This window comes from Oryctolagus cuniculus, chromosome 2 (genome assembly GCF_964237555.1).
Source record: "Oryctolagus cuniculus chromosome 2, mOryCun1.1, whole genome shotgun sequence".
NCBI classification, from domain to species: domain Eukaryota; kingdom Metazoa; phylum Chordata; class Mammalia; order Lagomorpha; family Leporidae; genus Oryctolagus; species Oryctolagus cuniculus.
This window is the reverse complement of record NC_091433.1, coordinates 91,851,342-91,877,048: the sequence shown is the minus strand read 5'-3', so window position 1 is coordinate 91,877,048 and position 25,707 is coordinate 91,851,342. Positions and strand designations below refer to the sequence as shown.

Genomic DNA, 25,707 nt, shown 5'->3' with positions numbered 1-25,707 from the left:
TTTGTGTAAGAAAAGTTTTACTAACGTGTTAATATTTCAGCAAAGTTATTGCAATGGGTTGAAAAGGCAGACAGACGGACTACTACAGGCTATCAGGTAACAAAGGTGAAACAGTACAGATTACGGGATGTACGGAGTAACCAACAGACCCAGAGAAGAAACCAAATCTGCACGGTGAGATCCAGTATTAGCACCTACGACATCGCCGGAAGCAGAACCTCTCACTGCCTCATTCTCTCCTCATGCACCTCGTCCCTCCTCCCAGAGCAGCCCCCGGCCAGAGGGAAAGCTGCCCACGCCGACTCGGACCTGAGCGCTTCGCCTGGGCAAGCACTGACCTCGCTGGACGGGAAAAAATCCTGCTGCGTGCAAGGGAGGTGCGGGGATCCAAGGTTTGTCAGGGAGGTCGTTAAAAATCAGCAATACACAGTATCATTCCTATCAAATCGTCATTTCTCATAAGTTATAACAAAACTATAATTAAAATATGCATTACACGGTGTCTGACACGCTCAGGGACGCGGCGGGGTTATGCGCTTGATGGTCCAGCATCTGCTTTATTGTGCTTACTGAGTTTGGTAATGGACGAGCAACGCACACCACATCTTCCCAGCAACATTCGAGGTGACGCGACAGCGCCAGAGGACGCTCCGAGTTCCGGGGCGCGGCATGAAATACTGCTTTAATGAGGGCTCATCACTATAACGAAACACACAACACGGCACGGAGCTTTCTTGGTGAGCTTCAGTGTCAGAGACCGCACAGCAGAGACGGGGCTTATGAGATACGAGTCATGGCAAAACTGGGGGCTCTCTGCAACCTGGGACACGGATGGCAAGACCACAGACCCCGCCCACCCCAGGCACAACCCTGGACAGACACCACCCGCTCACCGGGAGCCCTGAGCCCCGACGACGTGAGCCGAGACGGGCCTTGCCCAGGGCGACGGCTACCTGGGGACTGGCCCAAGGAACCAACACAGCCAGCTGTCCCGGGGGCAGGCAGGAAGCCAACTCTGCCCTGGGCTGCCCCACGTCTTGTCTTCGATGGCTTTAGACCAGCAGAAGTGGAACGCTTCATTGTGTTTTCTCAGAAACAAATCCTAAGGTCACGGAGTCCTACAGTGTGGAGCACAGAGTGGGCGCTGAGCGACTGGGGCCACTCCGGTGCGGGCGTCAGAAAGTCAGTCCTTGGAGTGAGTGGCACCGTGGCTCTGGCGGCAGAGACAAGGAATGATGCTCTGGAGAGGAGACAGGGACGCGGTCGGCCGGGACAGACAAGGGGCCCGGCTGGAGGTGGGATCTGCAACAGGGGGAAGAGGCAAGGTTTTAGAAGGGTGCCGAGGAGGACCGTCTACGCCTGTGTCTCCTCCTAACACGCGGCCTGCGCCACGCCAGCCCCGGGCTCCTCTCGCCGCTCAGACACTCGGACGTGCGCTGCTTGTTAAAACGAGCACCCAACGCGCCGGCCGAGAAACCGCGGTCCTGCCTGTTGACGTCTGTGCCCAGCTGTGTCAGAGAGCCGGGCCCCGGGCTGCCTGGAGAGCGAGCTGCTCTGGACAGGGAACTGAAGTTCTCTGTGTCTTTGTTTCCTCGTCTGCAGACGCAGAGGGAAGAGCGCCTTAGCAAAGCGAAGCCTTTAGAACTGCGAAGTGCCAGCCGCAGTGAGCCGTGTTTATGCCACTCAGGAGTTTACTGCTTCAGAATAACCACATACCCCCCCCCCCCGCCCCCAAACATAGACCGCCATCCGCATCGAGAGACAAAACATCACCAGTATGTCAGATCACTAAAGCAGCAACAAGGACACACACAAGGTACTGCAAAACTAAACTGGTAAAAAGCAACATAAAGCCCATTCCCACGGCTTGCGTATTCTTTTGAGAAATCATTCATTTCCACAGGGAGCTCCGGCGGGCAGAAGCTGTGGAACTGAATACATCATTCTTACGGCCCCTCCCACCCCACCTCAGCCCACACTGACTCCTGGACCCCAGGAACACGCAGCTCTGAAAACTAAATTGTGTTGAACAAAAATATTTGCATTCATGAAACTGTCCAGAAGTCCTAATGTAAATCCTTCCCGTCAACGGCTCACGGCTGTTTGACTGTGGGGAGAGTGGCCCCTGGTGTGGAATCGCTCACAACCCCGTGCCAGCTCAGGAGAAACCGTGCACCAAGCCGTGATGGCTGCGGGATGAGTCGGGACACATGGGCCGCGCTGCGGCCACGCGGCTGCAGCGGATGAAACAAACCACACACACGGGCCATGCGAGAACCACACACGAGAGCGCCACTCCGGAGTTCCCAAACAAAGCCTTCCTAAAGAAGCGGAACACACGGCGGAGAGGGAGGCCACTGTTTACATCTCCGGCTCTCAGGAACTCGGGGACGCGCTCGGGAGCGCTGGACAGTGGCAGCCCTGGAAGGCTTGCAGCCTTGAATAAATGGAACCGGCTCAGATAAAATCTACTCTTAAGGACCAGCAAAAAAGAAAGGGCTAAATATTTAGACTGCTCCGATGAAAGCCCTCTCCAAGCCCCTGCTGAGAGGAGTGTGGCACGGGAAGCAGGGGTTACGTGCCATGTTCTGCTGCGCATTACTGTGTGGCCCTGGAACACCCACCCACCTATTCCCACCCCAATCCGCTGCTCTCTGAAGGGAAAGAATGCTGTTCCGGAAGTACAATGTACGCAACGCCCGGCCCGCGTGCAGGGCAGGTGCCCTCGCGGTGGGGACTCCTGCTGCTGGACAGCAAGGCGTGCAGTACTGCCTTCTTCAGAGACTGACTGGCTTATTTGGGGGGCAGAGCGATCGATCTGCCATCTCCATCTGCTGGTTCACTCCCCAGTCGCCTGTAATGAGGGCAGGACCATTAATGAGCCAGGAACCCAATCTGGGTCTCCCATCTGGGTTGTGGGAACGCCACCTGTTTGAGCCACCGCCTGCTGGGCCTGCTGCCTCCCAGTGCAGATGTTAGCGGGAAGCCGGCATTGGACCCGGCCCTCTGACGGGCCACGCGGTCAGCCTCGGTGCACCTTGGCCACTGTGCCTGCTGGCTGCACACGCCCTCAAGCGCCACCTTCCGCTGCTCAGAGGAGGTGCGAGCCAGCTCCAGCTCCAGCAGCACTCCGCCCGCGGGTCTCCGTGTCGCTGATCTGTCTCTCACGGACCACGGGACGTTCTCTGGGGTACAGCCACCCTGGCAGAAACAGAGGAATGCCCCGTCTCTTCTAGCCGCCGGGTGAGGCTCGTGCTGTCGGGCTCCCAAGTAGCCTCGTGTAACGCATGAAATACCCACTCCCCCTCCACAACGCTCCTCCTCTTATTAAAGCCATTGTCACACAGGCAGGGGACTCGCTCAACTGACTCACATACGCAAAACCCAGCTGCTTCAATTCTTAGGGTAGTTGTGAACTAAGGAAAAACTCTCTGTGGAAGACAAGGTAACAAAAGCAGTCTGAAAACATGCGGGAGTGTCCAGATCCAGTTCTCCCAGCAGACAGAGCCTGGGTTACGATGGGGACGGATCCGGATCCAGTTCTCCCAGCAGACAGGGCCTGGGTTATGGACAGGGTTACGCGTCCTGCGGCTGTGGCGACTGTCTGGGAGTACGCCGCCACACTGGTACGACTCACGACACGCGCTCTGGAGAGGCCACACTTCTCCCAGGCGCACAGACTGCACGCAAACCACGCCACTCGGTCTCTACCTTTAGCTTCTAGGGCTTATCTTCCGCTGCTCAGGCCTCTGTCTTCATAAATGGTGATTTCAATCTGCACAGCGCGGCTGTTAAGGAAAAGGACGGCACGGAACGTGGCACGGATGGGCAGCTACAGCAGGAGGCGAGTGGGCTCCGCACGGACACCACTCCTACCTGCTCGGCTGCTGCGTCCTTATCAAACGGTCTTAACACTGGAAGCAACACACGGTGCCTCCCGCCGGCCGGCTGAACGTCAGCAAGCGCACTCCGCAAGGCTCATGCAAACGTGGAGCTGCAAGGGGTTTCGGAGGTGGGCCATTTTTTCACAATGCACGTCTTCCGTGAACTTTCTGAGGTACCTCTGGATTCCACGTGCAAAAACTCTACTGCAGATTTAGTGTGTGTGTTTTTTTTTTTTTTTTGGTGGGGAGAAACTGCAGAATTGAGAATCCACGAAGGTGACAAACTCAGGGGTTAAAGACAAAAGGCCCTGAAATTACAGGAAAACTTTTTCCCGGGAGAGGGTTCGTGACCCCTCAGAGTTTAAGAACAGCTGCTGCACGGTGCAGTAAAACCGCTGAAATGAGTATCAGCTGGAAGGCCTGCAGTACGTGACCTCGGCTCTAAAACAAATTTATTTACCCATTACTTCAGTTATCAAACTAAATTAGTTCTTTTGCAGTTTCAGTCACCAAATTCACTTAGTGAGTTTCAAGGCTTCCTGCCTCTGGAAATATGCACCGAATGTCAGAGGCAATGAAATCATACACGGGGCAGCTGGGGCAGCTGCGGCTGCGCGGCCCGGCCGGGAGCGGGAGCTGCGCCGCGTTCGGCTGACGGGCCTCGCCACACAGAACGAGTGTACATGCTGCAGAGGGCCTGGGCGCAGAGGGCCTGCAGCTGAAACGCATCACCCACACCACCCCCTAGGCCCGCGCCCTGCCCTGGGAGCCCGGGGGAGGGCAGGCGGAATCCTAAACAACCCGGGGCAGAGACCGCTCCCGGGAAGCCAAGGCGGGGAGGGGCCCTGGGGATCCGCGTGGAAGGATACAACTCGCAGCCCCCGCTCGATGGGGTCTGTCAGCAGGAGGCCCTGCGGGGCGTAGATCTTCTCATTCTGCTCCTGAATGTACTTGGAGACTTTCTTGAGAACCTGACAGGAAAAACAAACGACAGACTCCGTCAGACTTCCCCGGGAGCGTCCGCTCACACACGCACAGCACGTTCGCGCTGCTGCGTGGAGGCGTGGGTGGCGAACACGGCTCTGCCCAGCACGCGCGGTGGGAACCAGCGCCCGCCCCTCGCCCAGCACACGCGGCCAGCCACCCTTCTCTCGCCCACTCCTGGTCTCCTAGCACCTGCGCCATCTGACGTCAAGGACACTTTGTGGCTCCCCCTTGTAACACTCAGGCCATGTTCCTCTCCTTCACAGACGCTCATCCATTTCCAGCCTGACCTGCGCTGGCCCACGAAGGGCAGCACGGCCACTTTCAGGCCATCTCCAGGCGGAGTTTACTCCCTCCGTGAAGCAGGGCGCTGCCGGGGACGGCAGGGTCTCCTCTCGGCTCCAGCGCCGCGGGCAGCACGCCCTGCAGTTTTCTGCTCGCTTCCTAGACAGGAGCCCCAGTTTATAAGTTCAGTATTAAGCTTGTAAAAGTCAAAGCACATGCAGACAAAAGCCAGATAGGATACAAAGGAACTTCCGGAAATCGCCAGATCCCCAGCTTTAACACGGGCAATCCCGGGACAGATAAGCTAGAAGAAAATAAATCTCAGCAGCTATATCCACAATCAAAGAGTTCCATGTTTTATTTCAGGCTTGAGTCACCATAACCCCTTTCTGGCTCCAACGTTCAAAGGGGCTTTGATCCAGCCCTTTAAATTACTATAATATTTCCTTAAATTCACACTACCAGCCAAAGATAGAGTCACAAATGTGAGCACAACTTAAAGGGAAAAAAAAAAAAAGAACTTCACGAAAGTCAAGTTGGAAATTAAGCAGTGAGCTCAGGGTGGGTACAGAACACCAGGCCAAACTAACAAATTCGGATGTTACAATTTAGATGCCTAGGTATCAACTCATTTAGAATTTGAACCCCTGGAGGGTTTAAAAAACTTTCTCACTGAAGGAAAATAAATAGTTTGCTCAGGTTACACTTTTGGGAATAATACAATCTTGTGTTGCATGGAAAAAAAAGAGCATGAATTGATTGAGAGAGAAAGCTGCATGGTCTTTGTTATTGTAAATTAAGAATAGTGTTTCTAAAAGAGAGGGTTTCTTTCCAGCTGATTACCCGAAGCAATGCGTATTACCATTCTCCCGTTTCCTGCTCCCAGGGAATCCGAGCTGTGCTTGGTGTCTAGGAGCAGACCCCTGAGTGCTATCTGTGTATCAGGGCTTGTCAATCATCCCTGGAGAAGGAGCCGAAGGAAGCAGGCCGCACCGGGCCCAGCCTGGGATTCTCAGGCCGCTCTCCCCCTGCCTCCCGCGCTCACTGCTCACTGCCAGGCGGGAAACCGGAGACCGCGTCTCCCTCCACCGCAGCTCCTCAGCACCAGGGAGGCCCTCGGAGCCGCCTGCCCGGCTGGTTCCGAAAGAAAGGACTCCTTGAGAGGCCGCGCCTCCTCCTCTCTCTGGGAAGAAAGTTGCTAGCGAGGAAACAGCATTCCTTTATTTGACCCAAGCACGACTCCGGTGGGCAGGCTTTTCACTTAGACTGAGAACATTCTCGTGTACTGGGTGAGGCTATCAGTTCATAAAGCAAACGACTCGGCTTCTTCCTGCATAAGCTCTGAATCCTCTTAGGCTATTTTGGTGCAGGCAACACTGCCCTGAACTCCTTTAGGGTTTAGCAACAGGAAAGCATCAACAAGAGGGAAATACTGCAACCGGAGGCCAAAGCACAATCTCACCCCCAGGGCACCCGAAAGTGACATGTTACTCATCCAATACCAGTTTTGGCAAATCAACCTCAAAACGAGCCACCCACCAGAAACTCGGCTCTGGATGCTATTTACAAAAATGATACCCAAAGAAACCCCAGGAAAGACGACCGTGGGCCCTGAGAAAGCCTAGGAGACATTGGAAGAGCGGAGGGACGCGCTCAGTATTCTCTGCAAGCACCCAAGTGCCCGCCCAGCTGCGTTCACAGATGACGTCTGGGGCAGTCCGGGGCAGTGGACAGCTACCGGGGAGAGCCTCCCACCAGCCCAGCTTTCTCTCGTGACGGGCAGCAACAATGGAGAAACAACACTGAGGTCTTTATCCTCATTTGCAATCAATAAACAGCACGTTATAGAGGCAAAAATGCGTGATTGTTCTAGTGAGTTTTAAAAGGCCCATTTACAGTTTCAAAAAAATTAACCCACGTGACAAAGTGCAAAAGCACTATCATATTTGGTTTGGTGCTTGTAGGCTGGAAATTTTAAGTGTTTAACACAACAGAGACCAAATGACTCAAGCCACAGAGATTTCTGGGGGACAGTCTGCGGAGGGAGAGGGTGGCTGTTCTTACATTTTTATCAAGAACACAAATGTGTATTTCAGTCGTTCTTTTAAAGGTCTAAGCATGTTGCACCTTCTTTATGACTGTTTCTGCTAACTCTGCATGATCCAGTTCATCACGCCCAGTTCCTGTTTTTAAAAGTGTGCGCGTGCCTTAAGGCTTGTTTAACTTGATTTGGTCTTTGCTTGCTTTAGGATACCTGCTCTATAAAAAGAAAGATTTGCTTACAATATTACCTATAATCAACCAATTTCCAAGATTACCAGTGAAAAGGATTCTAGACCTGCTAAGAGTTTCAGCATCCTAATTCACTAGCAGCTGGCTAAAAGAGTCCTTCAAACGAAACCCTGCATTCACGAGTTCACAGATGCCTGACTAAACTTACAGAGACGGCGACTTCATTTTAAAGTCTACCAGAAACCTGTTTACTAAGCACTTAACATATGTGAGGCAAATTTGGCAATTCTAAAGTCTATTTACAGCTGAGCGGAACCCAGGGATGAACCTGTCCAGTGTCCCACAACGAGGACACGACTTGGCACACAGCCAATCACCAATTTCGTTTTACAACTGATGTGAGCTGGAGCCAAGGGCATCTATATCATCCAACGTGAGTGGACAAGTAAGTGCTAAGTTAAACTAGCAACAAACTGAAAAGGCACAGTCTCTACTACTGCCCAAGGCAGGGCCAGCGCCCCTGGAAGATGTGACCTGGCAACACCCCAGGGGACTGTGCTGTTAGTCACCGCCCCCAGGTGACCCAGCTGTCATGCATACAGCTCCTGCCCGCTCATGGTCCCCAGGAGACCGCGTGGTCATCCCCCCTCCTCACTGGTCTTGGCTCTGCTGCCAACACACCCGTTGCCTCTGTTCACCTTCTCCCACTGCTCTGACCCCCAGCCAGACGATCCTGGTACACGGCATGGGCTTCTGTGAGAACTTCCTAACTAACTGGTTTCCCCACATCCGCTCTTAGGCTGTTTTCTCACATGTACAGGGATGGCTTTAAAACCAAGTTGGATCGCTTCATTGTCTTGCTTAAAGCCTTTTATTTTTTAAAATGTTTACTGACTTACTTGGGAGGCAGAGAGAGCGCACGCGCGAGTGCTCCCACCTACTGGCTCACTCCCCAAATGTCCACAGAGGCGGAGGCTGGGCCAGGCCGGGGTCTGGAGCTGGAAACTCCACCAGGTCTCCCACGTGAGAGGCAGGAGCCTGCGGCTTCCGAAGGTGTGCGTCCGCAGAAGCTGGGACTGGGAGCTGGGGATCAAGCCCAGGCACCCCACCAGGGCTGCAGGAGCTCCAACCGCCACCTGGCTGCTGGGAAAACGGCAGCCCCTCCTGCTTAAAGCCTTTGAGGAGCTTCCCGCACGCTGACAATAGGGCCTAATCTGCTTCCATGGACTGCGCTCTGCTGCACCACACAGCTCCCGCTTGGGCTCCAAGCTGACTGCGGCCGGCCTCGGCCCTCTCCTGCCACACCACCAGGCCTCTGCCTGAACGGCCCAGGGCTTTTCCTGCTTCCTGTGGTGCCGGCACTGTCACCGCTTCCGAGGCCACCTCTGACCGCACCCTGGGAACCAGGTCTCTTCCCTGGTTCTTCCCTTCCAGGCACCCAGCACGCTTTAGTTTGCTTTGGTTTTCCTTGCTCCTGGCAGCTGTTACCACCGAATTACAAATCGCACAAGGTCAGCAACTGTGTTTGCCTTGCTTAGTCCAGGCCCTGGCAAACTGCTTAGAGTAACTTGCTTTCCAAAACGGTTAGGGGAGCAATGTTCCAAAGCAAGCAACGGTTTACAAACGGGCAACTTGCTTTTAGAAGGGATGAGACCATGCTGAAGACGAGGCCCACGGTGGCAGCACCAACCTGAGTCTGCAAGGGAAAAACCAGCGTCGCGTCAGCCCAAGTGAAGCGGACTGGTGACGACCAGCAGAATCAGCAGCCGACACCACAGGACTCCCCGGTGCTTCGTCTGACACGATTCCCATGGCACAACCAAAGGGAAGCAAACCTGCCGCCCCCGGGCGCCCACACACAGCTGCAGGTAAGCGCTGGGCTGTCAAGAGAAACCTGAAAACTCCGCATGGACGTCCTGTAGCATTTCCGGGAAGAAGTGCAACAGGAGACAGTCCTGAAGACAGAGCACCATCAGGGCACGGCCAGCGAGAGCTGCGAGCAGAAGCGACAGGTCATGGCAGCTCTAGGGATGCTCAGGGTACTCTTTCTGGAAGGCCAAAGACCCACATCACCCTCTTAGGAGTAGTGGCGTTTTGGGAAAGTCGGCCAAGGCTTTAGCCAAACACCACCCAGGACACCTTCCCCAGCGTGGCTCACTCGGCCAGAGTTTCTCTACAAACTCCTAGGCATCCACGTTAAGTCCTGATTTGGCTCCTTTCACTTGTTTTTGCTTCCTAACCTCAAAAAAAAAAAAAAAAAAATCCTAACGGGCGCCCCTTTCCCTCAGCCCACACGGCAGACGACCGCACTGCCGTGCTTCAGTTCCAGGCCCCTCTGTTCTCCCAGGGTGTCTGAGACGGGTGGCATCACGCTTGCTAAAGTGTCTCAACTCGCCAGTTTGGTTTTCACGCCATTTCTCCACGAGCTTTCTGAAGTCCCCCTGTCTGTGGTGTGGAAGGTCATAACTAGCACAGACCCTGCGTGAGGCGTGAGGTGAACCACCTAACAGTAAGGACACACGTCTGGATGCTGGGGACGAATGCCCAGCAACTACATCCGCCCTCCACCACACAGAGCCCCAGACACAGGGACGGTCCCACCAGGTGGGGCAGAGACACCTTAGCTTTCTGAACAGTGTCGGACCTCGTGACAGGCGCGGGTTTGCTGGGAGTGGCCACCCACTCAGCACACACTCAGCTGGCGTCTGCGATGCCCAGGCACCAGGCATCAGAAAGGAAGGGGGAGGCAGACGAAGCCGGGAGGGGGCGGCCTGGACACGGGAAGAACGGCACTCTCCACCGAGGAGAACACGGGCCAGTGGCCACCGAGTGGTCCAGTCTGGCCAAGAGAGGAGGGGGAGGGGGAGGGGGAGAACCGGAAAGCAGGCAGCAGCCGTGAGCCCGCGCACGGCAACCACCGGAAGTCAGGGAGGCTCTCTGACTCGGCAGAAGCGGTGAGGAAGTGAGCCTGCGTTTTGGGAAGACAGCGGGAGGCGGCTTGTGAAACCAAAGGGCCGAGATAGAGGCAGGGGCTCCTTCGCTCGTCCAGGAGACAGAGGACAAGGACACAGACTGGGACGGCAGCAGAGGCCCTCACTGAGGAGACAAATGGGCAGCTGGCGAGTTGGGCTTCTGCTCACCTCCCGCTGAGAGGCCAGCAACTCTGTCTGTCAGGCCGTGGGAAAGCGGAGACAAGGGCTAAGGTGGAAGACAGGCCCGAAGACAGAGATCCGGGGAAATTCAGTGCAAGGGCTCTCAGGAAGCCGAGGGAAGGAGAACACACAGGTTCCCTGCGTCTTCAGCGCAGGCCATGTGTGGATTCCCGAGTGGCCGTGCCAACTTGAACATGTCTCTCATAGACTCAGGACTGGACAGAGGAGCGACAGCGGCACTCAAGTCATTATCATCACCGTTGTTATAAGTGACCCCACACACTTCATGCCAGCTCGCCCGTGTAACAGACACGAGTCACAGCTCCCTCCTCGCCGTCGTCCTCGGAGGCCCGCGGGCCACACGGCGGCCTTACCTTCTCATAATGAGTCTCCATGCACAGGAAAATGGTATAGGCTGTTAAACAGGCCAGACAGCCTTCAAGGTAGGACTGGCCTCCGAGCTTCTCCGCTTCGGCATACAGGTTGTTCAGAGTTCGAACGGTCTCTTCAAACTGCTGCCTATCAATCTGGAGGGAAGAAAGAATTGAAAGGTAAAGCTTGGGAAACACAATCAGCAACTCAGGAGTGCTTGCTCTCCCCAGTCCTGGGGTTAACCGCCAGCCACTTCCGAGGGGACGAAATCTGGACTCAACGGCTGAAGGCGCTCTTGCTTTGTTTAACGTGAGCCCTCCCCGGCCACGGGGGAGTCCAGGCTCAGAACAGACCACCTTTCTCCTTCACACCGAACTTCCAGGAAGCCAGCCCTACACTGCAGCCCCTCGCACTCACTGCCATTCACAGCCCCCAAGCACCTGCTGTCAGACACCATGACAGGCGTCAGGGAAGAGATGAGTGACGCTGTCTCAGTGCTCCACGTTTGCAGGTTCAGGAGCGCACACAGAGAAACATGGTACTCTGGCAGGGTAGGGGAGCACATATAATGCATGGTGAGGGCAGGACTGGGGCTGTGGCGCAGCAGGCTAAGCCTCTGCCTATGGTGCCTATGGTGCCGGCATCCCCTATGGACGCCTGTTCGGGTCCAGCTGTTCCACTTCCCATCCAGCTCTCTGCTATGACCTGGGAAAGCAGTAGAAGATGGCCCAAGTCCCTGGGCCCCTGCACCTGTGTGGGAGACCTGGAAGAAGTTCCTGGCTCCTGGCTTTGGGTTGGCCCAGTTCTGGACATTGTGGCTATTTGAGGAGAGGAACAGCGGATGGATGACCTCTCTTTCTGTCTCTCCATCTCAAATAAATAAATCAATCTATTTAAAAATAAAAAAGAATGGTGGGGCAGAGAAGGAAAGAGAAGTTGGTTGCATCTGGGGAGAGCGAGGGATGCCACACTGAGCACCCAGACTGCGACTGACTGGCGCAGAGGCAGGAGGAGGAGGTGAGGTTCTGCCTTCTGCTTACACCATCTCTTCCACGTAAAAAGCTTGCACCACTGAGCAAGGCAAAATCGCATCTTCAAACCGAGACGCGCGTCCCTCCTACTTCCCACGCGGACGCGGCTACTGTCACTCAGCTCTTTACTCTGGTCCTTGGCTTCCACTTCCTTCCTGACAGCACCTGGTCCACGGAAGCCTCGATACCCTATCCCAGGGCTCTCAAGGAACATTAGTGGAAGGCGAGGTATGACAAATTGTTAACGGAACACGGAATTAAACGGCAAGCTTATTTATGTGCAGAAAATGTTGAAGCCCCTTTGTGCGGGATGCATGCATTCCAACATTTTTTTTTTTACAGCAGAAAACACTTATCTCTTATTCCATGTTTCCTGATATTTTCTGCATACCCTTGTATGTCACTGAAACCCTTTCGTTCTTGGAAACAAATCAATCTATCTGTCCTCACCCTAGGTCTTCTCTCACAAAACACCTCCTGTATTCCTAAAACTAGTAACTACTTACTTAAGAATCCTCTCATTCCTGAAGTCTTTTAAATACTCATTGAGATAAAATATATCCAAGTACATAATCTTTAAAAAAAATATTTTATTTATTTATTTATTTATTTAAGGTAGAGTTAGAGAAAGAGAGAGGGAGAGACAGAGAGGGAGATCTTCCATGTAGTTCACTCCCCAGATGGCCACAACTGCCGGAGCTGGGCCGATCCCAAGCCAGGAGCCAGGAGCTTCTTCTGGGTCTCCTGCATGGGTGCAGGGACCCAAGGACTTGGGCCATCCTCTACTGCTTTCCCAGGCCACAGCAGAGAGCTGGCTCGGAAGAGGAGCAGCCGGGTCTCGAACTGGTGCCCACGTGGGATCCCGGGGCCACAGGCAGAGAGATGCAGCCTACTAGGCCAGGGCACCAGTCCCAAGAACGTAATTTCTTTTTAAAAGATTTATTTATTTCAAAGGCAGAGTTACAAGAGGCAGAGTACAAAGAGGTGGGGGGGCGGGGTTCCTTTCACTGGTTCTCTCCCCAGAAGGCCACAGCGAGCTGGGCTGATCTGAAGCCGGGGCATCGCAAGCCGGGGCGCTAGCCCATGTGCCACAGCGCCGGCCCTCTAGAACACAGTTTAAGGGTGTGTCACAGTGTATGGTCAGCCTTAAGCTACTAAATCCCCTGGGCCAGAAGCAGTGGTGACCAGTCCTGCCCTTTGGGTAGAAAGCCAGGAAGAGTCCAGGAGCCAGCGGCATGCAAAGCTTCATGAGCTGTCAAGTGGAGGCACCGGGCCTGTTTCCAACCTCCCAGAATACATCTGAGCTGTGGGCAAAGCTGGGTGGGGGAGACGGGGGCGAGCGAGGGTGCGTCCCTCACGGTCCCCCATCCTGGGAGGCGGCCTGAGGAGGGCGCTCAGGACACAGGTGCTGCTGGCACGGTCACGTGCCCCTCGTTAGCGCGGTCAGGTTTCCTGCTTTGACTCTAAGCATATCTGCCTTGCCTGGCTCATTCCGATCTGGTAAGAACGTCCTTTGAGATACACTTTCTTACATAGGAGTCAAAACCATGGGCTCCAACCCGGAAACACCTTATTTCTTTCAGATTAGAATTACTGTTAAGACCAGAAAGAGGGGCTAGCGGTGTGGCTTGGTAGGCTAAGCCTTGCCTGCAACGCTGGCATCCTATACAGGTGCTGGTTCATGTCCTGGCTGCTCCTCTTCTGATCCAGCTCTCTGCTATGGCCTGGGAAAGCAGCAGAAGACGGCCCAAGTCCCTGGGCCCCTGCACCCATGCGGGAGACCCGGAGAAAACTCCTGGCTCCTGGCTTTGGGTCTGCCCAGCTCCAGCCGTTGTGGCCATTTGGGGAGTGAACCAGCAGATGGAAGACCCGTCTCTCTCTCTCTCTCTCTCCATCTGTAACTCTACCTCTCAAATAAATCATAAATTTTTTTTAAAAAGAAGAGACTAGAAAAAAGGAGAGGTAAGCAGAAGCTTCTGGAAAGCTATGAGAAAAGAGAGGGAGCTGAAAGCACGGAGGCAGCAGGTGCGGCATCAGAAGCTGGAGGCGCGGGAAGCCCGGGGCCATGTGCCAACGTGGGCCAGGGAGCCCTGTGAGTCCCGAAGCCAAGAGCAATCCGGCGCGCCTTTCCACGTGCGGTGTGTCCGTGGCACCGCGGGTCTGACGGTGCCGGTCAACCAGACACAGAGGGCAGGGTCACCTGCCTCAGCCACAGCGCACGCACGGCCGTCTCCCCGGGCTACGGGTGACAGAGACCTCTGCCTGCTGCCAGAAGTGACAATTAAGCTTCCGGTAAAGAACTCTTCCGGCGGGAGAGCCCGAGCACAAAGGCCTGGGTTCTCGGGCAGAGGCGAAAGTGAACTTGAGAACAACGCCTGGCCCTCGCTCCCTCCTGGAAGGACACACGGATGCTCTCACGCCAGACATCTGTGCGTCAGCCTCTCCCACTACTGAAAGGCAGGGCTGCCATGTCCTCCCACAGGGCGACTCAGCCCCCGTGGGGGAGCAACCCGCAACATTTCCAGGGCAAGTTAGAGAGAAACAAGGCAAGCAAGCCAGGAAAAATTAAACCTGTAATTTACATGTAATCTCAACAGACACACACGCAAAAGTGGTTAAAACACAAGCTAGTGTGTTTTATCCTAAAGATGTAACAAGGAAAAAAAAGAGCACTCAAAGGCACTGCCGAGCGCTGTAGTACTCAGCACGTCAGCTCTGGGCCAAGAGAAGTCCACGCAGTAGGAGGGCTCCAGGATCTAGAAACGTCCACTTCCCACACCCATCGGGCAGCATGCTAACTGCATCGCACTGCCGTATTTAGACCGCAAGGGCGAGGCTGCCCCCCACAGGCACGCACCCGCACAATGGGCACACACACAGACAGGCACATGGGCACACGCAACTGCAGACATGCACACACACACATAGACACACGCACGTGCAGACATGCACACACACATGCCCACACGGACACACATGTGCAGATACCCAGACACAGGCCCGTGCAGACATGCACACATACATGCCCACACGGACACACATGTGCAGATATCCAGACACAGGCCCGTGCAGACATGCACACATACATGCCCACACGGACACACACGTGCAGACATGCACACAGACACAGGCACGTGCAGACACACATACATACACACACATGCAGACACACACGTACAGATATCCAGACAAGGCACGTGCAGACATGCACAATACATGCACACGCAAACACACATGTGGACACACACGTGCAGACATGCACACATACATGCACACGCAGACACACATGCAGATATGCACACTACACACAGACACATGCCCACATACACGTGCAGATATCCACAGACACACGCACGTGCAGACATGCACACTACACGCAGACACACACGCGCAGATATCCACACACATACGCAGACACACGCAGTGCAGATATGCACACATACACACACGCGGACACAGGCCCACGCAGACACACACGTGCAGATATCCAAACACACACACATGCAGGCACACACACACGCTCACACACATGCATGTGCACCCAACCACACGCACCCACACCCATACATCTGGCTCAACTAGGAAGCAAAAGTTTGACTCCAAAACCTACAAACAAAGGAATCTTGTAACATCCAAAGGACTGTGGTGGAGAAAGCAGAGTTTACATTCTGATTTGAAAGTTCATGAATCTCAGAGTCTCCCCGAGGAGGCTTGAACAGAAAACATTTATTTCACACTAAGAAATCCATGCCGACCGTGTGGCCCGAGCGGTCCAACAGCGGCGCTCAGCAGCCCCGGCCACGAGGCCACTTGCTCAGCTTCTACCTCTTCACCCGGCCGTGCTGCCCACACACCTGAGTGGCATTTCACAGGTTCGCTATACCCCTACCTTGAACGGGCACGCTTGGGCTTCTAATCCACCCACGACCCTGCCCGGTGGTATAACCAAGCTGGGGAAAAACCACAGTGGCGGATTTCCGGTCCCGGGCGAGCAGGTGCACCTACGCCCTCAGCTAGAGACCTCAGGCCCAGGTCTGAGCGTTACTGCCCGAATCACGCCAGTGTCACCTCTCAGGCCCTCAGCCTCCCAGCCAAAGGATCAGCAGCCGCCAAACTCGCTCCCGGCCAACCAGCCAACTAGAGTCTCCCTGGCCGCGTCACCCACCGGGGGCCACGCTGCCCCCCACCCCGTTAGGACCCGCTGCACCTGTCACAACCACGACACGGCGCTTTGCCTTTTCTAGGTCTGGCTACACAGCAGACAGCCAGCCCCGCTTCCCACTTCTGCAAAGCCAGCACTACCCAGGCCCCAGCCGGCGACTCCCAGCGACGCCCCCATTTCGGGTTGCAGCACTTGGGAAACCCCCGACGGCCCCTGCAGCGGCCGGAAGCGCCGGTCACGAGGAAGCCGGGGATTCCTCCGTGCGTGGGCAGGCAGCAGGACGCGGCCCACACCTGCCCAGCCAGGTTCAGCGCCCTGGTCAACAACAACGCGGGGTGGGGCCGTGAGGCCGTCGCCCCGGGGCTCCGCCGCACCGCTCCTCTCCCCAAACACGGGTCCCCGCCCGGCCCCCGGCGTCCGCCGCCGCCCCCGCCCCCGCCCCGGGGCCGCGCCCTCGCCGCGCGGCAGGTGCAGGGAGCCCGGCTGCGTACCCGGTTCTCCAGCTCCGCGGGGAACTTGGTCTGGAACTGGCAGCGGGTGCCGCTGCTGTAGTCTCGCTGAATGAACACCTTCCCGGACACCGGCGCCTGCTGCGGCCTCATGGCGAGGGCTGGACCGGCCGCGCTGTGGGGTCACGGGGAGGGGAGGGGGCACCACGGGTCAGACGCCCGGGCGGGACCCCGGGCTCTGGCCCGCCAAGCCCTCGGGCCCACCCGCCGCCCAACGCAGCCCCAGGCCGCTCCCGCCCCGCTCCCCAGCACCCATGCTGAGCCCCCGCCCCGGTACGGCCTCCGCGCCCCCCACAGCCCGGTTCGGCCCGGGAAGCACCAACCCGCCTCCTCTGCCCTCCAGCTGCTGTCGCGCCGCCGTCACCGTCACTTACGTCCTGCCGCAAAAGGCCTCCGGCCCCGCCCCTCAGCTAGGCCTTCTCCTCAAGCCGCTGGCCCGCCCCGCCCTCCGACCGTAAAGCAGGCCGCTGGCTGCCGTGCGGGGCGTACTGGGGGGCGTGTCCCGGCAGGCCCCGCCCTCGGCCGGGCGGAAGGAAGTCCGGGCGGAAGCTGGCCTGTAGGGTGGCATTCCTGTCGGTGTCGGTGGAGGCCAGGGCGTTCCTGCTAGTTGCTCCTAAGGGCTTGTTTTCGTTCTGAGTCGCCTACGTGTGAGTCGCATCTCGCGACTCGAGTACAAAACAAAAACGCAGCGAACAAAACCCAAAGAGCTCTGCCCCCAAAATAATAATAATAATAACCCAGACAGAAACCCAACTGCTCGCCCATATCTGGAAATAGAAAGCGGACCGCCGGGCACCCACTGGCCCCTCGGGGAACTCCTGGAGACTTGGACCGTGGTCCGGTGTCCGGCCTCGGCCTCCGCCTCCGCCCTCGGTGTCCTGGCTGCTGCCAGCGACGACGGTCCCAGACCGCCCTGCCCGGGCCTGTGCCTCCTGACCAACAGAGTAACAGCCCCGCTGTCTGATCCTACCTTGTGCATATTGAAATTTTTATCATTTCTAATTTTTTTTTTTAACTTGAGAGCCATCCGCTGGTTTGCTGCTCAAATGGGGCCAAAGCCAGTAGCTGGGAACTGTATCAGCCTCCCACGTGGGTGGCAGGGGCCCCAGCACTTGAGTCATCACCTGCTGCCTGTAGTTAGTTGGAAGTCAAGACGGGGATTGAACCCAGGTACGTCCACGTGAGACATAGGGTTGCATCCACCAGGCTAAGTGTACGTCCCACTTACTGTGTTTTACTAGTTTTGTTTGGGCACAGTGACAGAGAGATGGGGAGGCAGAGATACTCCAAAAGCTGGTTCATTTAACAAATGGCTTCAACAGCTGGGCCGGGGCCGGGCTGAAGCCAGGAGCCTGGAACTCCATCCAAGTCTCCCACGTGGGTGCAGGGGCCTGAACACTCCGGAGTCTTCTGCTGCTTTCCCAGGCGCGTTAGCAGGGAGCTGGATGGGAAGTGGAGCAGCCTGGGGCTGGGACCGGCGCTTGGTTGTTGCAAGTTGTGGCTTAACCCGCTGCTGCAACAGTGTCGGCCCCCTGTGTCTTAAAAGCAGCTTTAATAAGGTCTAAACGGCAAACGACACTCGGCTGCCGAGAAAGTGGACAATTGGCTGGGTTCTGACCATCAGAGCCAAGATGTGAGTTCACCTTCCTCAGAGATTCCTGTGCGCCTCTGTAGCCCACCCCCACTTCCGGCCTAGTGCGTCATTCACTCCTGCTTTTTGTTCAGTGGGAATCGCGGGCGGTGGGTAGTGTTGTGTCATTGTCCAGCCCCCTCCCTAAGTGCACTCCATGTCTATCTCCTGGGAAAATCTGGATGGGGGAGGGACAGAGAAGAAGTGCTTGTTCCTTGTCACAGTTCAGAACAGAAGTCCCTCTTTGGCCACAGGTGTCATCCTGGGGACATGAGATTTTTTTTTTTTTTTGACAGGCAGAGTGGACAGTGAGAGAGACAGAGAGAAAGGTCTTCCTTTTGCCGTTAGTTCACCCTCCAATGGCCGCCGCACCGCGCTGATCCGATGGCAGGAGCCAGGTGCTTCTCCTGGTCTCCCATGGGGTGCAGGGCCCAAGCACTTGGGCCATCCTCCACTGCACTCCCTGGCCACAGCAGAGAGCTGGCCTGGAAGAGGGGCAACTGGGACAGAATCCAGCACCCTGACCGGGACTAGAACCCGGTGTGCCGGCGCCGCAAGGTGGAGGATTAGCCTAGTGAGCCGCGGCGCCAGCGGGACATGAGATTTGACGTGGCCGAAGGTGGTGCATCTGTGCCTGGAGGAACCAGGTGCTCTCTTGGGAGCACCAAGAGATCTGGTGAGTTGGCAGAAGCCTGGGACTTGGGACGAGGGGCTGTGCAAGGCGAAGGCCTTTGGCTGGGCTTGCAGGTTTCTGCGTGGTGGGAAGGGTAATGCAGCACCTGCTACAAGCCAGTGGTGCCCGGAGACCTGCAGGCCAAGCTCTAGAGGGCCCCAGAACAAGAGTCCACATCCCCCCCTACAGGGCAGAGTGACGTGCAGACTTCCCTGGAACTCAGAGCCCCCAGGAGAAGCTCATTGAACCGAAGACCCAACCCCCCAACCCGGCTGAAGAAAGTACCTGGGTTAGAAGAGAAGCTTTTTTTTTTTTTTTTTTTTTTTTTTTTGAATGGGTAAGTTCAAGTTCAAGGAGTTCTTGGCTCCCAGTAAGAATCAAGAGAATGAAGTTTCTTTCCTCACCTGTCACCTGTCATCTCTCAGAAGCCACCCCTGGATTTCACCCAAGGAGGTAAAATCTGAGCTTGGTGGATTCTCTCCTCTGTCTACCTTTTTTTTTTTGACTGGCAGAGTTAGACAGCGAGAGAGAGAGAGAAAGAGAGAGAAAGGTCTTCCTTCCGTTGGTTCACCCCACAAATGGCCGCTATGGCTGTCAAAGCCAGGAGCCAGGTACTTCCTCCTGGTCTCCCATGTGGGTGCAGGGCCCAAGGACCTGGGCCATCCTCCAGTGCCTTCCCGGGCCACAGCAGAGAGCTGGACTGGAAGAGGAGCAACCGGCGCCCCGACCGGGACTAGAACCTGGGTTGCCGGCACCACAGGTGGAGAATTAGCCTAGTGAGCTGCGGCGCCGGCCTCCTCTGTCTACCTTTATTTTGGGGCTGATGATGGGGGCTGGGATTCTGTCCAATACCAAGTGACACAGATATGTGATTGTGGAATTGCTTTCCTCCAAGCAGAGCTGGTTATGTGACTGGATTAGGAGCATGCGTGTTCCTCAGCTCCCGATGGGGCTGTGTCCTGGTGAACCCACGGAAAGTCAGAAACATCGTAAATCAAGGATGCACTGAGTCCACCCAACCCGCTGAGCACTCTGCAACAGGGCGCTCTGCAGACCCTGGGTTGTCTCTGCTTGCGATAGCTGTGCTGGCTGGGGGCTGTGCTCACCGCTGCGGCCCAGCATCGAGAGAGAGAGAGAGAGAGAGACAGAGAGAGAGAGAGAGAATTGCACCCCATATGCAAAGCTCCAAAGGAAGTCAAAATTCAAAATCTGAAGCACAGTTTCTACTGAATGTGCCTCACTTTTGCAGCATCACAAAGCCGGAAAAAAAAAGGGGGGGGGGGCGACGCTGTGACACAGCAGGTTAATGCCTGGCCTGGGGCGCCAGCATCCCATATGGAGTCCCGGCTGCTCCACTTCTGATCCAGCTCTCCACTGTGGCCTGGGAAAGCAGTAGAAGATGGCCCGAGTCCGTGGGAGACCCAGAGGAAGCTTCTGGCAGCCTGTGTGTTGGCACAGTGGCTGTTTTCCTGCCTTGTTGCACCTGATTAATGATGATCCCTTTGCAATGCATGTCTACAGATGTGCCTGGGTCAGAGGCGTGGCATCGGCGAAAGATTCCAGTCCCAGCAGCCTTCATTCTCTTCATTCTCCTGCTCCCTTCTCCTCCTCCCCCTGCTCCTCCTCTTTCGCATCTTTTCTTCCTGGTTTTTTTTTTTTTTTTTTTTTTTTTTTGGTTAATGGTGGTGAGTGGTTTACGACAACTCTAGCCTCATCAATGCGTTTGAGTGCACTTTGGAATTTTGTAACATTAACCCGTGTTCAGTTTTTTCCCCCCTATTCAGTTTTAGTGATCAAAGAAACTTGTAGCTATAGCATGTTAATGCCCTTGGATGATTATGTAGACAATTTCCTTGTCTTACCCCATTTCATTGATGGATTTCCAGGGTCCCTAGGAAGTATTTCACAAACTGTTCACATAAATGGCCTCCTTTTTTTTTTTTTTTTAGATTTATTTTATTTATTTGAAAGTCAGAGTTACACAGAGAGAGAAGGAGAGGCAGAGAGAGAATCTTCCATCCTCTGGTTCACTCCCAATTGGCCACAATGGCCAGAGCTGCGCTGATCCGAAGCCAGGACCCAGGAGCTTCTCCCAGGTCTCCCACGTGGGTGCAGGGGCCCAAGGACTTGGGCCATCTTCCACTACTTTCCCAGGCCATAGCAGAGAGCTGGATCAGAAGCCGGGACTAGAACCGGCGCCCATATGGATGCTGGCACTGCAGGCGGTGGCTTTACCTGTGATGCCACAGCGCCGGCCCCTCCCCATTGGATTTGACCCTGAAAGGATAAAAAAAAAATGATGGCTGACAACATGGGGAAGGAAGAGAGCCCAAGTCAACCACGCCTCTGGCTCTGCTGGAGCTAACTGAGGTTGGAATGTTGATGGTTGATTTTAATCACAGAAATGGAATTGTGCGGTTGGCCGGGAGGGACCAGAAAAGCTATCGGACCTGCTAGAGATTTTAATCAAGGGATGGAAAAGAGCAAGTGCAGGAACAGGCTGGAAGGGGCAGTGGAGGAAAGTTGGCTCAAAACATTGCACTGTGCTGTGCTGGCAGCAGCCCGGACAGTGTGTGTTGTGTTTATTGTATGTTATGCATCTCGTGCGTGGAGTCTCTTGGTTGCGTCAAGAGGTCACACACTGAATGATTGACCTGTCCCATCTAGGTTCCAGTAAATGGGGTGTTCCTGCAATGGCAGAGTCACCTTCCAAGGCACATCCCAGAACATTTCCCAACATTAAGTAATGCATGACTGTAATCTGAATCAGACATGATCAATAATCCATGAGTCTACGCCTGCTCCCAACTATCATCTCACTCAATATAGTTTTCAAAATCCCTTTAGTAGTTTAAGGAGCTGACGTCGAGATGTTGATCTATAGGCTTGGCTAATCCTCCGCCTGTGGCGCCGACACCCCGGGTTCTAGTCCCATTTGGGGCGCCAGATTCTGTCCTGGTTGCTCCTCTTCCAGCCCAGCTCTGTGCTGTGGCCAGGGAGTGCAGTGGAGGATGGACCAAGTGCTTGGGTCCTGCACCCGCATGGGAGACCAGGAGAAGTACCTGGCTCCTGGCTTCGGATCGGGACAGCACGCCAGCCATAGCGGCCATTTGTGGGGTGAACCAACGGAAGGAAGACCTTTCTCTCTCTCTCTCTCTCTCTCTCTCTCTCTCACTGTCTAATTCTGCCTGTCCAAAAAAAAAAAAAAAAAAAAGAAAAAGAAAAAGAAATGCTTTGCTGATGAGTTCATCCACCAAACATCTATCGAGCACTTATTCAGTGGAGTATAGAGAATGTACCTCCCCCTGACGCCCACCTTCTTGGTGGGAGGAGCGAAATCGTAGCAGGTGAATGAACTTTGGAGGAGGGGAGGTAGCAGAGTACTCCAGTCCCTGTGCCCAGAGGGCGATGACTGTACCTGGAGTAGGAGTCTGGTGTCTGCTTGGGTGTGGTGAGGTGGGGTCAGGTGAGAGGTGTGTAGGAGAGAAGAGCTTAGGTTCTCCTACGAATCCCTCTGTTGTCTCCCTTATGATAGCATCTCATCTCTGAAGCCTCAGTCTTTGTGTAGGACCCTGGAACGTTCTCATTTTCAGCGGGAGACATTCCCATAAATGCATCAATTGCTGCTGGATATTGTTGGGTCTGTTTTAAACTCCCTACGGGAACACACTAGCTTGTTTCTTTTTTTCTTTTTTCTTTCTTTCTTTTTTTTCTTTTCTTTTTTTTTTTTTTTGACAGGCAGAGTGGACAGTGAGAGAGAGAGACAGAGAGAAAGGTCTTCCTTTGCCGTTGGTTCACCCTCCAATGGCCGTCGCGGCTGGCATGCTGTGGCTGGCGCACTGCACTGATCCGATGGCAGGAACCAGGTACTTCTCCTGGTCTCCCATGGGGTGCAGGGCCCAAGCACTTGGGCCATCCTCCACTGCCTTCCCGGGCCACAGCAGAGAGCTGGCCTGGAAGAGGGGCAACCGGGACAAAATCACACTAGCTTGTTTCAGCAGGCTTCCCACTCTGTATCATCGGCTCAGGTTGGGCTTTCACCCCGTATAACCGTCCTCAGCTCTGTTTACACACAGCTCCCACACTGCCGGCCATCTCTCCCTTTGGGCTCCTGGGTGTCCCCTGCTTTGTCCCGTTCCTGCTCTGCCACTTCCTCCCGGGCCCCTCCGTAAAGATTTGAATTGCACTGAAAGAGACCCTCACACTAGGAAGACTTTGACAGCCCTCCTCAGCTCTGCTCACGTTGCTGACCAAAGCCACCCTGTGTTACCCACTGTGGCCTTTTGCTGGTCCCTTCCAAGCTGCGTTGCAGCCCTGAGTAGGCACCCACATCCATTTTCCTCACTTTCATTTCTGCTTTCCAGGGTGCACTTGTGTGTGTGTGTGTGTGTGTGTGTGTGTGTGTGTTTTAGATTCATTTATTTGCTTGAAAGACAGAGTTACAGAGAGGCAGAGGCTGAGAGAGGTCTTCCATCTGCTGGTTCTCTCCCCAGATAGATACAAGGGCCAGGGCTGTGCCGATCCGAAGCCAGGAGCCAGGAGCTTCTTCTGGGTCTCCCATGTGGGTGCAGGGCTTCAAGAACTTGGGCCATATTCTACTGCTTTCCCAGGCCATAGCAGAGAGCTGGATGGGAAGTGGAGCAGCTGGGACTTGAACCAGCACCCATATGGGATGCCGGTACTGCAGGTGGTGGCTTTACCCGCTACACCACAGTGCCGGTTCCTCTAGGATGCACTTGTACAATGGGCAGAATGCCAAGGCTCACTGTCACTTTGCTTTCCTGTGTGCCTTGGTACTTTTGAGGCAGCTTCCGGCTCTGAAGCTCATTTGTCTTCATCGCATTTTGAGATGACGTTGTTAGCATACCTGGGTTGAAAGCGTCTGTTCCTCCCTGTCTAAATCCTCTTATCCAGAACATGTGTCCCAGCTTCAGACTGAACATTTTTCCCCTCGGAAGCACTGCCTGTGCCTGATTATTTATTTATTTAATTTTATTTTTTGACAGGCAGAGTGGATAGTGAGAGAGAGAGACAGAGAGAAAGGTCTTCCTTTTCCGTTGGTTCACCCCCCCAATGGCTGCTACGGCTGGCGCACCATGCTGATCCGATGGCAGGAGCCAGGTGCTTCCCCTGGTCTCCCATGGGGTACAGGGCCCAAGCACTTGGGCCATCCTCCACTGCACTCCCAGGCCACAGCAGAGAGCTGGCCTGGAAGAGGGGCAACTGGGACAGAATCCAGTGCCCCGACCGGGACTAGAACCCGGTGTGCCGCTAGGTGGAGGATTAGCCTATTGAGCCGCGGCGCCAGCAATACCTGATTATTTATTTGAAAGTCAGAGTTACACAGAGAGAGAAGGAGAGGCAGAGAGAAAGAGAGAGGTCTTTCATCCACTGGTTCACTCCCCAGATAGCCTCAACGGCCAGGGTTGCGCCGATCCGAAGCCAGGAGCCAGGATCCAGGAGTCTCTTCTGGGCCTCCCACATGGGTGCAGGGGCCCAAGGACTTGGGCCATCTTCTACTGCCTTCTCAGGCCATAGCAGAGAGCTGGATCGGAAGTGGAGCAGCCGGGACTCGAACCAGTACCCATATGGGATGCTGGCACTGTAGGCAGTGGCTTTACCCACTACGCCACAGCACCGGCCCCTGTGTCTGCCTTTCATTGTGAGGGAGAAGAGCGGCGGGAATGAATTCAGTAGGAAGGGTCCTTTGCCCAAATCATTTAGGCTCACACTGAAGACCTCTCTTATCTACAGAGGCTTGGAGCAGGCAGAACGTTTGGAGATTGCCGACTCTCTGTTCATCAGCGTGGTGCAGAATCACGGAGCTGGGAGCAGGGCTGGCATCGTGGGCACCTGACCTGTACACTCACAGAGGCTCTTTGCTTGGAAGGCCCCTCTGCGTGGCTCACTGTTCTGCTATTGTCATTTTGGAATTCCCAATAATTTCCGAACGCGGAGGTCTGCATTTTTTCAATTTTGCAACCGGGCCTCACAAAGTATGTAGTCCATTGTGGCTGGGAGAAGGGAGAGGCATGGGTGGGAACATAGCACCTTACCCCTGGAATGGAAGACTTGGCCTCTGAATCTCTTGAGGGGCCTCATTGGATGTCAGTGTTGGCCAAAGAGAAAAAAGGGGAAGAAGAAAGCATTTCCTTTAGAACATGGCCCCTGGGGCCAGCCTTTGTCCTAGAAGTTGAGCGTCAGTTCAGATGCTCACAGCCTATATCAGGGTGCCTGGGTTCGAGTCTCCGCTCCCTCTCTGATTCCAGCTTCCTGGAAGGCAATGGTGATGGCTCAAGCGACTGGGTTTCTGCCACCCACGTGGGACGTTCTGAATTGAATTCTTGGATCCCGGCTTCAGCCCTCTAGTCAGTGTAGGCAGTTGGGGAGTAACCAAAGGATTCACTCTCTGCCTCTCACATAAACGAGTAGTTATGATTTCCCTAAAAATAAAAAAGCCAAAAGTGTAGCTCCCTCCAGTTGGAAGGGCCCGGGGAGCACCCAGTTCTGAGAGCGCACAGCTTGAACTCTGTACTGCTAGGCAGGGAAACTTCCCGGCTCCCCCAGCACAGCCTTCCAGGGCCACTCCGAGCCGAGCCACAGCTGGTCTTCTCAAGGGCAAACTCCTGCCAACACAGAGGCTTCTTTCCCGAGCAGCTCTGTCCACCCTGTGCATCCCAGGGCGACGGCACAGCGGGGAATGAGGCTGTTTGTCCACTTCCGACTTGCAGACTTCCTCCTGAGCCTGGCTCCTGGGGCAGTGAAGTCACCAACCTCTTGTCATCCGCTGCTG

At 55.1% G+C, this 25,707-nt stretch overlaps 1 protein-coding gene across 2 annotated transcripts; it reads right to left on the bottom strand.

Moving 5' to 3' along the window:
- On the bottom strand, positions 1-17,009 carry GOLGA7 (golgin A7). Of its 2 annotated transcripts, XM_051832304.2 has the most exons (6): positions 16,935-17,009; positions 16,594-16,726; positions 10,912-11,064; positions 4,754-4,855; positions 3,712-3,775; positions 1-1,302 (listed from the first exon to the last, which is right to left on the bottom strand). In XM_051832304.2, exons 2-5 carry the CDS (start codon positions 16,702-16,704, stop codon positions 3,728-3,730), a joined length of 414 nt encoding a protein of 137 aa, XP_051688264.1. In that variant the 5' UTR covers positions 16,705-16,726; positions 16,935-17,009; the 3' UTR covers positions 1-1,302; positions 3,712-3,727. The 2 variants fall into 2 exon arrangements, with proteins under 2 accessions (XP_051688264.1, XP_051688265.1); XM_051832305.2 differs by lacking the exon at positions 16,935-17,009 and having other exon boundaries at positions 16,594-16,852.
- Between the last annotated feature and the right edge of the window lie 8,698 nt (positions 17,010-25,707).